Source organism: Agelaius phoeniceus, chromosome 21, assembly GCF_051311805.1.
Source record: "Agelaius phoeniceus isolate bAgePho1 chromosome 21, bAgePho1.hap1, whole genome shotgun sequence".
Taxonomy (NCBI): domain Eukaryota; kingdom Metazoa; phylum Chordata; class Aves; order Passeriformes; family Icteridae; genus Agelaius; species Agelaius phoeniceus.
Window position 1 is genome coordinate 393,919 of NC_135285.1, and position 14,275 is coordinate 408,193.

A 14,275-nucleotide genomic window follows, 5' to 3' on the forward strand; every position below is an offset into this window, starting at 1 on the left:
CATCCATTTCCACCCCTTTATTTACAGTCACCAGGTACCCTCTTGGCTCCATGTGTTGAGAGTCCCTGAACCCTTCCTGAAGGCACATCATGAACCAGATCCATCTGCTCTCCCACTTGCACTCCTGCTTCATTGCCATTTCACATGTGGAAGCAGCTTCGTGTTCCCAGGATTAACTTTCGACTCCAGAAACTATGAAGATCAGTCCACTGACAATGGTTTTTCTACTTATACATATTTTATTGCATTAAGGGAAAGACATCCGGCTCTGCAGTGTCTGCAAGTTGAGCCCAGACAAGATTATCCAGCACTTACCAGAAGTGCAAACAGCTGAGTATTACTGCTGTGCTTTGCACTGTTTCACCTCAGAAAGGGCTCTGCTTGGGAAGAAAAGCTCTTCCCAGGGAGCCTAACAAAGTCCTCATGTAGATAAATGATTAAAGAAAAAAGGCTTAACCAAGGGCATCGGCGTGCCAAAGCAATGTGTGGACAGCCGGCACAGTTTGTCCATCTGGGCAGTATTTATTTCTTATGGAAAGAGTTCCCAGAATTGTTTATTGGGAGACCTCCTGTGGCCAAAGAATTAGCAGTGTTAAAGAATCCCCTCCTAGTCTATCCCAGAGGATGCTACATGCCATCCTTCTGCCATCCCTCTGAGAGGATGAGGAACTGTGCAGTGCTCCACACTGATACCCAGCTTTATGGATGGGATGAGACCCACCTCACCCATCGAGAGAGCTGGGCTCTCGATGGGTACCTGCAGAGCTGGGCTCTCTCGAGCTGGCACTGTGAGTCCAACCCAGCAGTGGGGAGCTTTCAGTCACAGAGGGAGAGGATTCTGTGAATTAGGGACCCAGCCCCTGGGTCCCCCCAGGCAGTAAGAGGTCTGGATGTGCTGGTGAGGGGGAGTGAGAAGCTGCCAGCTGTGCCCCCACCAGCACTGCCTGACCAGCACCCCCAGGCTCTTCCTCTGTGTCAGGTCACTGAGAGACCTGTCCCTGCTGCTGGGAGGGTGGGGATCACTCAGTGTCTCAGGTCACTCAGCTGCTTCCTCAGTGACATCTCTAACATCTGAGAACATAGCAGGACTGTATTGTGGACATAGACAGGGCTCTCCTGATGGTCCCAAACACTGTTAAACAAGAACAGACACAGTAGTAGGAGAAGATCAGGGAACAGATGCAGTAGCTCCTCTCCTCCTTCCAGGTTTCCTGGCCTGCAACTGGAGATTGGTCTAAAGATCCCACAAAACGTGACCGGCCAGACACTACCTGAAAAGCTGCTTCCCTTCATGGGAACAAATTGTTTTTACACCTTTAGTGAAGATACAGAAAGGTGTCTGGCTTGCCCTCTCCATCACAGATTGTGGAAGCAGACATTAAAAAAAAAAAAAAAAAAAAAAAAAAAGAATCTTTAAATGTTACAAAGTGCCTGCTGGCCAATACTGCACTGGGGATGTCACCTCATGTTTGCACTGAGAAAACAACATGAGGCAGGTACCTCTGAGAGTGTGGAGGACCAGAATGGCATCCAAAGGTGACTGTGGTTCCAGCAGGCTTGAGTGTGGCAAGGGAAAGCAGAGACATTGGCCTGCAGGAAAGGCTCTGGGTATAACAAGAAACTGGAGCCTAAGGATAAATGAAGATGAGATACAGAATATTTTGAGTGTGAAACTAAAGCTACTGAATTTGCAAGAGGAGCAGGCCAGGAGATGATCAGTGATTCACACAAATCTGTAAGAACCTACTGGTGCTGACAGAGTTGTCTTCAGGTCCTTCCAGAGAGAAGAGCGGGAACATCTGCCAGGAGTGAAGAGAAGATGGGTGCGAGGCTGAGAGGATTGAGCACCCTCAAACAACGTTGCAAGGGCCCTCCAAGAGGGAACAGGGCAACTGTGGATGCGCTCTACAAGGCAGAGGATTGGGGGGCTGTGGATTTGTCTTGGTGGCCAGCAGTTGTTTGGGGGGTGCGTGAGCAGCCAGTCCAAGGCTGAGGCGCCTGAGCATGGATGCCATGGCATTCATGGACACACTCTTCAATGCAAGGAAGCATGCCAGTGGGATGGGAGACACCTGCAGTGATGTGATGCCAGGCTCTGAACTAGGAAGGGAATAGAGACTGAAGGAGAGGCATGTACTTTACATACTGGTTTGGGTTGTGATGAGGAGTAGGAGCTGGTAAACAAGTGTGCAACCACAGATGGAAGGAAAGAACTCGAGGGATAAGAGCAGCTGGGAGAGCAGCGTGGGCTGGTGTCTTCACATCTGGCTCATGGGAAAGATCACAAGCAATGGTAGCCTTGTGCAATGCTGCTGTAGAGAAACTCAGAGCAGTACATGGAGCTGCCGATGGGAGCAGATCTTCCCAGAGTCACGGAAGCAGGTGGTATGAGCTGGGCAGAGGTGATGGAGCTCTCAGGAGGAGGGACAGGAGCGTGTGATGAGGAGAGAGGCCAGCACAAGACATTGAAAGACACGATCAAAAGATCTTCCTGGACCTAAACTGACTTTGTAAGGAAGGAAAGGAATTTCTGCCTAAGTGATGTTAGGAGCCCGTCACAGATCCCCCAGCCAGTTTGGGGTGAGGACAAATTACCAGGAGAGAAATCCTTTAGGCTTAGGCTGGAGTTTCTTCCTTCCAGGAAGAATAGCTCTTTGGAGGGGCAGAGGTGCTGTAATCACCTGTCTGCAACAGTTACTCTAGTTATCCTTGGATATGAGGACAACATAACCAGTGTAAAGTGAGCTGATGGGGTCGTTTTGCTTGTTTTGTGTTGTTTTTTTGGGGTTTTTTTGTGGTTGTTTTTTTGGGTTTTGTTTTTTGGTTTTTGTGGGGTTTTTTTTGTTTTTTTGTTTGTTTGTTTGTTTGTTTTTTGTACCTGTTCCTTTTGGTTGTTTTTAGAAGAGCTATTTGGGAAAATAACTTCAGAGCTCCAGTAGGCATGAGTCGATGCCATTTGGCATAAATCAGAAGATTAATAGGGGCAGATTGGTGGCTGTTGCTGAGAACAAGCACAAATCAGGAGAAGTGAGGTGAGCTGGTTCCTGCAGCTGAGCAGGTTTGGAAAGCTGAGCATTCAAACATAAAAGAGAAAGAATAGGCACCAAAAAATCCCTTCTAAGCACAAGGGAGAGGCTGGTGAAACAGCTTCTCCCTTAGCAAACAACCAACATACAGACACCAAGGAGGGACTCTGGAAAGAGTGGAATGTCTGCAAGGAAAGAAAAGAGCCCGTGCTGGAAGATGAAGGAGTGCAGGGAGCCTGTGAGAATGGCTTGCAGAGTTATATGGGGTATTTGCCTTTCAGCCATGTAGATGGGGACAGACAGTCCCGCTGTGTCCTCAGTACAGCACCCTGGAGGTCAGATATCTCCTGCTCCCAATGTTCCAAGAGGACAATGACAACTTATGGCCAGTGACAACATGAAGGCAACTGGGACAGAAGCATTAGGGAGGGAGGAGAGTCTTCAGAGATTTGCTGAGGGAGGGAAATGTGGCTGCACCTGGACTCAGGAAGAATGAACGTTGTGTCTCCAGCAGTGAGGGTGCAAAGTGTTTTTGTGATGAGGGAGAAGAGGAATCTGACCCCATACATTTGCAAAGCTTCAGGGGAAAGAAAGAAAACTTGGAGGGTACAAGAGCTCTGTGTCTGCAGAGCAGTCTGCCTGCCTGCAGGATCCTTGACTGGAGAGTCAGGGGAATCTGGAGCCACCAGTATGGCACAGGATGCCAAAGTGGCCATGGGGACAAAAGGGTTCCAAACTATGTGGGAAAATATTGATGCTGTGTTAGGTTAGCGAGACCTTTCTGGATGTTGCACAGGGAACCCACTTGAGGAGGAAGCTGAGCTGGGCTGTCAGGATGCCTGAAGAGTGGAGAGTCCATTAGAGAAGATATGGTGCAACACGGTCAGCCTGGAGAAGCAAATCCCAGCTGGGAGATGGCTGCATTAGAAAGGAGAGCCCTTTGCTCGAGCATGCTGCTGTTGGCCACCCTGGAGCGGCAAGCCTGCAAGAGCTGGAAGCTGAAACTCAGTGCCAAAAATTTACTTTGACCCAGGAATCAGCTCCTTAGATCTAATGCACAAGGGTTTGGACATCTGTGTGGTTTCAATATACTCCTGGGTCTATATTGAATGGGGAAATGCTCTTCTGGGGTCACAACTGCCAGATCCCATGGCCAGTGGCACTTGGAAAACTCTGGGGTCTTACATGGTGCCTTCCCAGGAGATTTGAGGCCCAAAGTTCTCACTTAATGGGGCAAATACAGGAGTTGTTTGGGTTCCTCAACCCATTTGTCACCACTGAAAACTTTTCCCTTTACCTAGTATAAACCTATTTTAGCTACAATTCCATGTTCACAGAGCCTTCAAGTTGATTTGATGAAGCAGACATAGAAAACTACATGGCTGGTCCACTGGGAAGGTATCACACAGACACACCCATAACAAGACCCCTAGGGAGACCACCCACCCCCAGCTCCCTCCCTGTACCCTGTGATCCCTCCATAACCAAGGGCACACCAAAGAGCTGGTATCTCCAGGACAGCACCACAATCTGGGCTACCTGAAAACCAGCTTGGTGTTGTGGTCTCTGGAGGTGGTGGACACAACCTCCCCCAAGAGCATCTTGGGCCAGAGGGTAGGAGCCATGAGAGCACCAGCACACAGACAGAGACAGACAGACAGACACACACAGATGCTTGGTAGTGAAGACACAGGAGGGTCCAAGCATAGACTTCCCACACACCCTATAATGCAGCAATACTAAAGGAATCCAAAGACAAAGGAGGGTCCAGGGTATAAATACAGGAAAGAGGGGGTGGAGGAGAGCATCAGGGATCCAATGGTCTGAGGGCTCAGGGGTGGTACACTGGGAAGGGACCAACAGAGAATGCCAGGGTGGATGGGCGGGGTTACACACACCAATGGGAAAACAGGGAAGGGAGAACTCTCTAGAACATGAACATAAGGGTAAAAGGGGTGGGGAAGGCCAATGGGGAGGACAGAACTGGGATAAACTGGTGTAGTGTTGCAGAGCGCTGTGTGGGAAGCCTCTTTCCTTGCCCTGTGAGGAGTGTCTGGAGCCTACAGTGCATCTTTCCAGGGCATTGTCATTGCCCTCTCCCCAGTGGGCTCATGGGCCTCCTCAGGTTGGGTTCTCTGGCACCAGTTGCCTTACTGGAAGTTGGAGAGTGCAGAGTCATGTATGTCCTGCCACCGTGAAACTCCTCTGCCTGTGAGCCAGGGCAGGAGAAACCATCAGAGGTGCTGTGTGAGTGGGATGCAAGTGGCATCTTCATTTCATTCTTCGATAACTCTAGGGCTTTGCAATTACATGTGCTGATCTGATAGTCATTAGGGAATGATCAGCCAGTCATTGGCAGGGACTGTTTGCCTTTCTGCTAATGAAGTTGCATTTGATTTACAATCAAATCTAATGAATCGAGTGAGTTTGAGGTAGGCTCAAGGGAAGCACAGGCCAGCTCCACAGCCTTGCTGTTCATAAGGAGCCACATCCCAGGGACACTGCCAGGAATGGCCCTGGCATAGGGCAATGAGGCATATGTCTGCAAGCTGAGCAGGGCTGTGTTTGTGGCAGGGACAGGGCTCCTGCCCTGCTGCTAGCAGGTGACCTGTGAAGCTGTGGGCTTTGAGACAGTGCATTGGGTTGGCATGGCCAGGCTTTGGCAGGGGGAGCTCTAGGAATGGCTTCTGCAAGAAGCTGCCAGAAGCTTCCACCATGTCCAGCAGAGCCAATCCCTGGTGGCTTAAAGATGGACATGTCACTGGCCAAGGCTAGGCCAGTTAGGAGTGGTAATGCCTCTGAGATTACATATTTAAGAAGGAAAGAAAGAGGTTTTTGTGCAGTTGGAATTGTGGCCAGATAAGAGCGAGGTGAGAATATGTGAGAGGAAAGCTCTGCGGACACGAAGGTCAGTGGACAATGAGGGGAAGGAGCTGCTCCAGGTGTTGGAGCTGAGATTCCCCTGAGCCTGTGGTGAAGACCATGGTGCCCCTGCAGCCCAAGGATGCCATGGGAGTGCAGAGATCCACCTGCAGCTCCTAGAGGAGCCTATGCTGGAGCAGGGAGATGCCTGAGAGGAGGCTGTGACCCTGTGGCAAGCCCATGGTGGAGCAGGATTCTGGCAGGGACCTGCAGACCTGTGGAGAGAGGAGGCCACACTAGAGCAGGTTTGCTCATAGGAGCTGTGACCCTGTGGGGGACCTATACTGGAGCAGCCTGATCCTTGAAGGACTGACCCCATGGAAAAGTGACTCACATTGCAGCAGTTTGGCTAGGACTGTTGCTTGTGAACTGGACTCACATTTCAGAAGTTCATGGAAAACTATTCCCCCATGGGAGGGACCCTATGCTGGAGCAGCAGAATGACTTCTGTCCCTGAGCAGCATCCCATTCCTGTCTCCCTGCACCACTGTGGGGAAGAAGGTAGAGCTGGTAAAGAGGGAGGGGTGGGGGGGAAGGTGTTTTTAAGGTCTTATTTTATTTTTCATTATCCTGCTCTGATTTTGTTAGCAATAAATTAGTATCTCTAATTAGAGCCTGTTTTGCCTGTGATGATATTTGATGAGTGAACTATCCCAGTCCTTATCTCAACTCCTAAATCCTTTGTCATATTTTCTCTTCCCCATCCAGCTGCAGAGGGGAGAGATAGAGAGGCTTTAGTGGGTGCCTGGGGTCCAGCCAGGGTCACCTCACTACAGCCAGACACCCTGTGCTGGCATGGAGTCAGGCAAGTGCTGACTCCATGCTGACTCCTCAGGCAAGTGCTCCTCTGGCTGCCAGGCCAGGAGAGAGACAAGGAGGACAGCCCTGACTGCTGGCTGTGCAGGAGGGGCAGGGAACAGCCCGGGGCACAGATCCCAGAGGGGCTGCTGCTCCTCTCCTGCACCTCCCTTCACAACAGGTATGTCTGGCAGCTTCAGTGCTTTGGGACACCACTGTGATTTCAACAGACCCCTGGATGTGTATTGAAAGAGGAAGGGCTGTTCTGGGCTCACACCCATCAGACCCCAGCAGCACTTGGGGAACCCTGTGGTCTTACTCTGCACCATCCAAGGCAGATGGACAAGCCTGGTCCTGATGTCTGCATGCTGCCTGAGTGACTCCTGCTGTGGTGACTACACCACCAGCTGGTGACTGGTGCTGCACCCGTCACATGCAAAGGATCATCCTGGAGCCTCTAACACAAGACTGCTCCAGGCAGGTTGGTTGGGCACCCTTGCACTCAGTTTTTTTTTGGGATTGCCAAGTGCTCACAGGTCCCATGCAGCAAGTGGGACCTGGGTCAGAGGCTGAAATTAAAGTGTCATCCTTGTGCTAGCTGGTGCTACTTTTACAACCTGAGATGATACCATACAGTCACATTTTATTAAAAAAAAAAAAAAAAGAAAAAATGAGAAGTCAAGAGGATTAACTATCACATATGGCACAGAGATTGTCTGGAAAGACCAGCTTAGCTTTCCTCTGAGTGCTTAAGCTGATATTAGCAAATACAAGCCCTAAACAACATTGGGAAGCCTAAATGGAACCCAGCATGATTGCATCAATTTAAAGAATCTGATTAGAAATAGCATAAACATTCTTTAACTTATTGAAGACAGCTGAAGGCAACAATGTAAGACAACGAAGACGCCAGCATCTGGCGCCTTGCTCCTCTGCTTTGAGAAATGACAGCTGCAATTTCTTCAAGGCTCTGGCAGCAGGAATTTATACTAGAAAATATTTGAAAGTAGCTGGTTAAATTCAAAGAAAAGAAGCGGATAGAAAAGTGAAGAAACCCTGCATCCACTTTGGCCAAGAAGGCGCTTTGGTGGATCCTCAGAATGGACAATCTCCTCTGCAAACACTTCAGGAGTTCTGTCCTGCCAATGGAGAAGGGCAAGTGAGTAATAAGACGGAGGAGATGACATTTCCAGACAAAATAACTCGAACATCACTCCAGCACCCCATCTGCCACTTACAATCCCTTTGGTGCCTTCCAGTTTTCACCAGACAATGAGAAGAATGTGCCAGGCTCTGCAGAGGTGGTCAGAGAGACAACAGATAAGTAGGTCCCCTCACAGTGTAGGAGATACTCACAAAAGCTGCAATAAATGCCAGATTTCATTGATGTCTTGGCAAACTATGACACAGGGCAGACTGAATGGAACTTTGGCACAGGAAAATCACACCTCAGAAATACACCTCTCTGGAGGAGTCAACGAGACATAAGTGTTGGACATCCCCATGTCACCTGGCAAGTCTATCAAAGCTCGCAGGGGACAAGCTGGCATAGGTTAGGGAAGAAGATCTCACTAAGATAAATCACAGAATGATTTAGACTGGAAGGTCATCCAGTCCAACCTCCTTTCTCAAGCAGAGTCCCCCAGAGCAGTCACTCAGGATTGTGTCCAGATGGTTTTGAGCTCCTCCAGACATGACTCCAGACCCTCTCGGGGCAGCCTGTCCCAGTGCTTGGTCACCCACCCAGTAAAGAGTGGCTGAAAGGGAAGAAAGTCGCCCAGAGGGGTCACTGTGCTGACTGACAGATATCTGGTAAAACATCTCATCCACGTGCAGTGAGTGCCAGAGGGGGCAGCACGAGGAGATATTAGAAGACCAGAGAATAGGACAAAGCTCCATGTAAATCTCAGTTGTACCCCCACCTTTTCAGGGAGGTGGAGGTCCAGGTCTGGCCAGGCAGCCCCAGCAGGGACATGTCCTTAACAGGGGAAGGAGAGAGAAGGGTGAGAGGGGAGGCTGGGAGGACAAGGAGGCTTGTCAAAGATTTAAGATCTGGAACAGCATAAGGAGCACAAATAGAGGAGATGATCTTGCATCACCAGCAGCCATCAGCTGCTGGTCTCAAACTGCTCCTCAGCCATCAAAAGCTGTCCCAGCACTTCCTTTGCCCCAACACCCTTCTGCTGTCTCCATCAGTTTTTGGCACCCTGTGTCTGGGCTGATCCTCACTGCACCAGCCTCGTCCCCACCAGCCCTGGTATGTTTCCATGGCCCTTGGCTGTGCAGCTGAAGATGGAATCAGCATGACAAGCAAAAGGGAGAGCAGAGGCAAGTGAAGCTCCTTGCTGCAGGATGCCACCTTTGCTGAGTAGGTGCCTAAACCCAGGAAGCCCTTACGAATATTCAGGGAAGAAAAGTCCCTTTTTATCAGATATATGATGACATCTGGCCAGATTTTTGGGGGGATAAAGGAGTATTGGATGAACTGCAGAGACAGATGCAAGCTTGATGGAAGGGCTGAGGGACTGTGGAGTGCTGCATGGGGACCCACCGCCTGCTCTGCACGGATGGGATTCACACCCAGAAAACAATGAACTGTCAGCTTGTGTGTCCTTGCACCCCAGCTCCAGCAGGGTTTTTCGCTGTGTGGTGCCCAGAAACCACAGGCAGCTCTCCAGGTTTGGCTCCAGAGGATTCAGACAGCCATGTTCCACAACAGCTTGCAATGGGGCAGAGAGGTCCCAAATCTGAATCTTGCCCTGCCTTGGCTCAGCCTGAGCTGTTGGATGAGCTCCTGGGGCTCCCAGGGAGCAGAGAGCTGCAGCCACTGCAGGGCAAGAGGAGGACAGGTGGTGGATGGTGCAGGTGGATGCAGCCCTCCAAACTCCAGCCTCACTCTCAGTGGCCTTTTCCATGCATCCCCTCTTGCCCACAGGATTCCCAGCCTCACTGCACCCTTTGCCTTACCTCTGCCTGGCCTGGTCCTGCCCCTCTGGGAGGCACCCAGGAGGGAAAAATCTTGTGGCTCTGAAACTGCCCTCACTTGGGCAAGCTCAGCTGGGATCACTCCTGGCTGTTCGCCATCCACAGCCCCCTGGAGGACAACGGGAGGGACCACAGGGCCCAGCACCCCAGGTTGTCCCCAGACAGCTACACCAAAACTTGGGGAGGGTTTCTGTTTATTTGGCAAAAAGCAGGGACTGTGTGCTGGAGGAGCAGGGACTGTGTCAGAGTCCTGACAACAGAGCTTAGAAGAAGGATGGTGGAGCAGGAGCCTGGAGCTTCAGAACACGGGTCTTGTATTGCTTGGCAGGAGCATCCACAAGCCAGTCTGCACTTTCTGGAAAATAGGTGGGAGAGGTGACGTCTGGGTGAGGCAAGGAGACCTGTGGGACTCTGCATTAGGATCAGTGCATTCTTCTCCAGTTCTCCCCAGATTTGTAGGGTGAGGCATCTCCGGCAATGGATTTCTAGTAACTCCTACAGCTGTATGGTGATAAAACACAGGCTAGGGGGGCAACAGCAAATACGGTTTGCATGGTGAGACACCAACCCATTCTGGCCAGGTTTGCCTGTCCACAACCCCAAGGTCCCACTGGCAGGAGCTGGTGTCCTGACCCTCACTGCTCAAAGGGCTGGGCAGACATTTCTCTGGTGGTTTCAGCTCACATGCCCATGTTCAGCACTTCCCACTGGGGGTCTCTGGACACTGCTCCTTGGGAGTCCCTGGGTACTGCTACCTGGGGGTCCCTGCTGTAGAGAAGTATCCAAAGGAATGGTCCTACCCGTGAGCAAGCTCCAGCACCAGCTCAGACCAGAGGAATTCAAAGAGTTCTTGGTGGCCCTTGCCTTGGGGGCACCAAGAAGGTAAATTTCCAGGAGAGAACATTGCAAACACCATTTTGCACTGCGGCAACTCACCTACAGTTCACCAAGTCTGCATTCCTCTGTGGAAAAAAAGAGAAAGCCTAAGTCTGGCACTGTGGTCTGAATAATCCCATTTAGCACCCAAAATAGACTACTCAGAAGGAACTTGTGGGTTTCTTCTTGCTCATTGTGCCCAGCCAGAGCACCGCTGGCTGCCAGCACTCCCTCCTGCCAGCTCAGACCATGAAGTGGTGGTACCGATGGGCTGAGCTGGTCCCTGCCTGCATGTTCCTGCATGGGCAGTGCTCACCCTGCCTGGGCAAAATCCAGATTGTCTTGTCGGTGAAGCCATTCAGCTTGGCAAGTCTCTTGAACAGCAACTTGATTTTGGGTCTCACCCACTGGGTTCTGCCTAAAGACAAAGACATGAGTTAGCTCCAGGCTGTGCCTGACCCTGCATCTCCTGGGAAGCTGGTGAGTGTGTCCACCTGAGGGTGGGACGGATGGCAATCCCTGGGAGAAGGCTGGAGGCACTGGTGGAGGTCCTGGAGAGCAGTGGTGGCCAGGCGCATGAGACACCCCACCCAGGATACAAGATGAGCCAGAGGTCCTGACACCAGTGCAGTGACTTCTCTCTTGGTTCCTGTCCCCACTGATTCTGTTCTGCCTGTGCAGCAGGACCCCCACCCTCCACCCTTCTCCACCAAGAAACTTATCCAATGCCATGGACTTGCAGCACAGTGCTGGGAGCCTGAGCCCCAACCTCCCCTGCCATGACAAACCCCTGCTCCTTCCCTGCCACACAGGGAACACATGTAGTCCCTGCCCCACTCCTGCACCACACCCAGGGCAGGAGTGGAGAGAGAATATCCCCTGGCTCCTGGCCTTGCAGGACCCTTGGAGCAGCTCAGCACTGCTGGCTACGCACTGTAAAGTCTCAGCATGTGCAAGGTCTTCCCCTCTTTCTCTCTGGTGGCAAAGACAACCATGTAGGAGCTGCCGTCGGTATCCACAAGCCGCACCGTCTTATTGCCTCTGTCTGCAAAAGGATGTGGAGAAAAATTAATTACGTCCCCCGGGAAACCCCCACTCTGCAAAGGGGCTGTAAAGAGCATGAAGCCCACCAAGCCTGAATTTCCTTGATATCCCCTCATCCTGGTTTTCCCTCTTGCTAAGGCTCCTCAGGAAGCCTGGGGAGTCCACAGACCACAGCAGAGCAGAAGGATGGGGAAGCGAGGGCAGAAGGGGCTGTGGATGGTCAGTGCAGGCTGTTGGCCAATGTCAGATTGCTCCTTGGGCTGGGAATGATGCAAAACCACCCTTGCTCCATCCCCTGGGAACATCCACTCACAGCCTCTTTGCAGAAGGAACCTGCTTTTCCCTAGGGTTTAAACTTGGTCTCAATGAGTTTATCCCAGAGAGAGGGATTGGGGGGTCTGCCATGCTGCTGGGCCACCAGCCCTGGGGTGTAGCTGGCACCTGGACACAGAGGGATGTCTCACCCAGGATGCCGGAGGGGCAGGCAATCCTGAGGGCCATGTCCCCAGAACAGCCAGCTGCTTCAGACAGGGATGGTGGGACATGCCTCTATCCTGCCCCAAGAGCCAGACACCCCCACTCACCAGAGCTGTAGTATTCACCCGGGCTGCCTGTTGGCTTGTAGATCGATTCAAACTTCATACATCTCCCAGGGCTGCAGAACAGGGAAGGATGCTCCAGCTGAGGTGAAGTGACTCCCTCTCCCCTCCCCTGTTCAAGGGTTGCTATCCCAGATGTGAGACTTGCTGTTCAGAGATATGATGGTGTGGCCAGGGCAGGAGGGGACAGATACCACCCTTAGAACAATGGATACCTGGGCTGGCAGGGGACAGTGCTGGCACCTGTGCATTATCGATGCCCTCACTCATGCTCTGAGCTTCTGGAATGAGGCTGGTTCTGCTGGGAAAGTTGTAATTGTAGGGTCCTGTCCCACCCTCTGTGGTGGCACTGGTCCTGGCCAGTGTTGTCCTGAGCCTGCCCACTGCTGTCCCAAGCCCCTGGTGTTCCTGTAAGAACCCCTGCCCAGATCTTTGGTGAGTACACTGAGGTGGAGACCCACCAGTGAAGGTCCAGAGAGGAGTTTGGTAGTGAAGCCTATGGAGAAAAGCATGTGGGACTTACGCAGGAATTGCAAAGGAGACCTTCAGGTCACCATCCCCTGAGACCTCAATGTTGGCCATCGCCATCTTCAGTTGGTCCTTATTTTGGAAATAGCTCTCAGAGTCAGAGGCCATAGCAGTGATGTACCATGTCCCTGCAATCTGGCAGCGAGAGCAGGCTATGAGTCCAGAGGAGCAGTCTAGAGTGTCTCCTCCTCAGGGACCAAGCCAGGACAATCTCAGTCCATGTAACACCTACATCCCATCCAGGCAACAAAATTCCCTTAGGGACACCTATGCAGGAGCTGGGTGACTGTCCTCACCTGGGTGTGTCAGCAAAGCAAATGGTGGCTGTAGTGACCCCAGCTGTCCCCAGTACCAAAACACCTTTACAGTCCTCCCTGCTCTGCTGGTGACTGGAGAACAAGCCCCTTCCCTTCCCTTCCCTTCCCTTCCCTTCCCTTCCCTTCCCTTCCCTTCCCTTCCCTTCCCTTCCCTTCCCTTCCCTTCCCTTCCCTTCCCTTCCCTTCCCTTCCCTTCCCTTCCCTTCCCTTCCCTTCCCTTCCCTTCCCTTCCCTTCCCTTCCCTTCCCGGGATGCTGAGGGTCACCTTGCTCACATCCGGCTCCGCAGTTCCCAGGTCCCCAGCCTGCACACGCAACAAGCACAGCAGGACCATCCCCAGGCTCAGCCCCACGGTCCTCATCTCGCCCCAGCTCCTCTGCCTTCAGCCGTGGGATGGGGAGTGGTGCCGGCGCTGTCGGATTTATAGCTCCGCGCTCCCTCCCCCGCCGCCCCCGCTGGAGCCGTGCCGAGCCCCACGGGAACCCTCTTGGGCTTGGCTTGGGCAAAGGGTGGATCCGATCCGCAGGGCAGCCAAGGGTGAACAAACCCCCGGGGCAGAGCGGGGCTTGTGCCTGCCAGCCCCAAAACGGAGTTACAGGAACCGTTGCACCACTGCTGAAATTTGGGATTTCCCCCGGATTTTTAGTTGATTGTGAAAGAACAAAGCGAACGGTTGTTTTCCAACGGGCTGCCAAGGACTGCCAGGAGGAGCGGGAGGTTCTTCCCGGCACCAGCCCCGGGGCAGCCCCGTTGCCCAACTCGCCAAGGCCCTCGGTGACCCGTTCTTCTGGCCGGGCTGAAACGTGCCCCAGGGCAGCTGCTGGAATCCTGCCCAAGTCCAGCCCTCCGCAGGCACAGCCTGACCCGCGGTGCCTGCACCGGCCTCCCCACCTTCGCTGGGGCACGCAGGGTCTGCCGAGCGGGCTGCACCCTGAGCAGGGTGGGCAGAAGAAGGGGTTCATGTCGCTGTGGGAGTGTGTCCCTCCTTCCCAGAATGTGATGTCCCCTGTGGCCTGGCTCTGCCAGGCTCCTGGGGTCACAGCCCAACATCTGCCTGGGCACTGAGGGACTGCAGGGCAGGGAGGCAGAGGGGGGACCAGAGGCTGCCTTCACTGTGCAGGAGGTGGAGGCGGATAGAAACGGCCCTTGGGGCTCATGGCAGCATGGCCTTGCTTTGGTG

General features: G+C 52.6%; 1 protein-coding gene across 3 annotated transcripts; it reads right to left on the reverse strand.

Annotated features, from left to right (window-relative positions):
- Window positions 1–9,908: 9,908 nt before the first annotated feature.
- Window positions 9,909–13,520, reverse strand: LOC129128782 (extracellular fatty acid-binding protein). Of its 3 annotated transcripts, none has more exons than XM_054646314.2 (7): window positions 13,370–13,520; window positions 12,774–12,913; window positions 12,236–12,306; window positions 11,542–11,652; window positions 10,924–11,025; window positions 10,668–10,693; window positions 9,909–10,086 (listed from the first exon to the last, which is right to left on the reverse strand). In XM_054646314.2, the coding sequence occupies exons 1-6, from the start codon at window positions 13,454–13,456 to the stop codon at window positions 10,668–10,670; spliced, it is 537 nt and encodes a 178-aa protein (XP_054502289.1). In that variant the 5' UTR covers window positions 13,457–13,520; the 3' UTR covers window positions 9,909–10,086. The 3 variants fall into 3 exon arrangements, with proteins under 3 accessions (XP_054502289.1, XP_054502287.1, XP_077045353.1); XM_054646312.2 differs by having other exon boundaries at window positions 13,361–13,518; XM_077189238.1 differs by lacking the exon at window positions 9,909–10,086 and adding an exon at window positions 10,118–10,232 and having other exon boundaries at window positions 13,361–13,518.
- Window positions 13,521–14,275: the final 755 nt, after the last annotated feature.

Bases quoted from the DNA above. Each gene is read 5' to 3' on its own strand.
- LOC129128782 (XM_054646312.2), bottom strand. From the start codon at position 13,456: ATGAGGACCGTGGGGCTGAGCCTGGGGATGGTCCTGCTGTGCTTGTTG. The intron at 11,653-12,235 runs GTGAGTGGGGGT...ATCCTTTTGCAG, and splicing joins GGGTGAATACTACAGCTCTG to ACAGAGGCAATAAGACGGTG. The intron at 11,026-11,541 runs GTGCGTAGCCAG...CTTTGTCTTTAG, and splicing joins GCACATGCTGAGACTTTACA to GCAGAACCCAGTGGGTGAGA.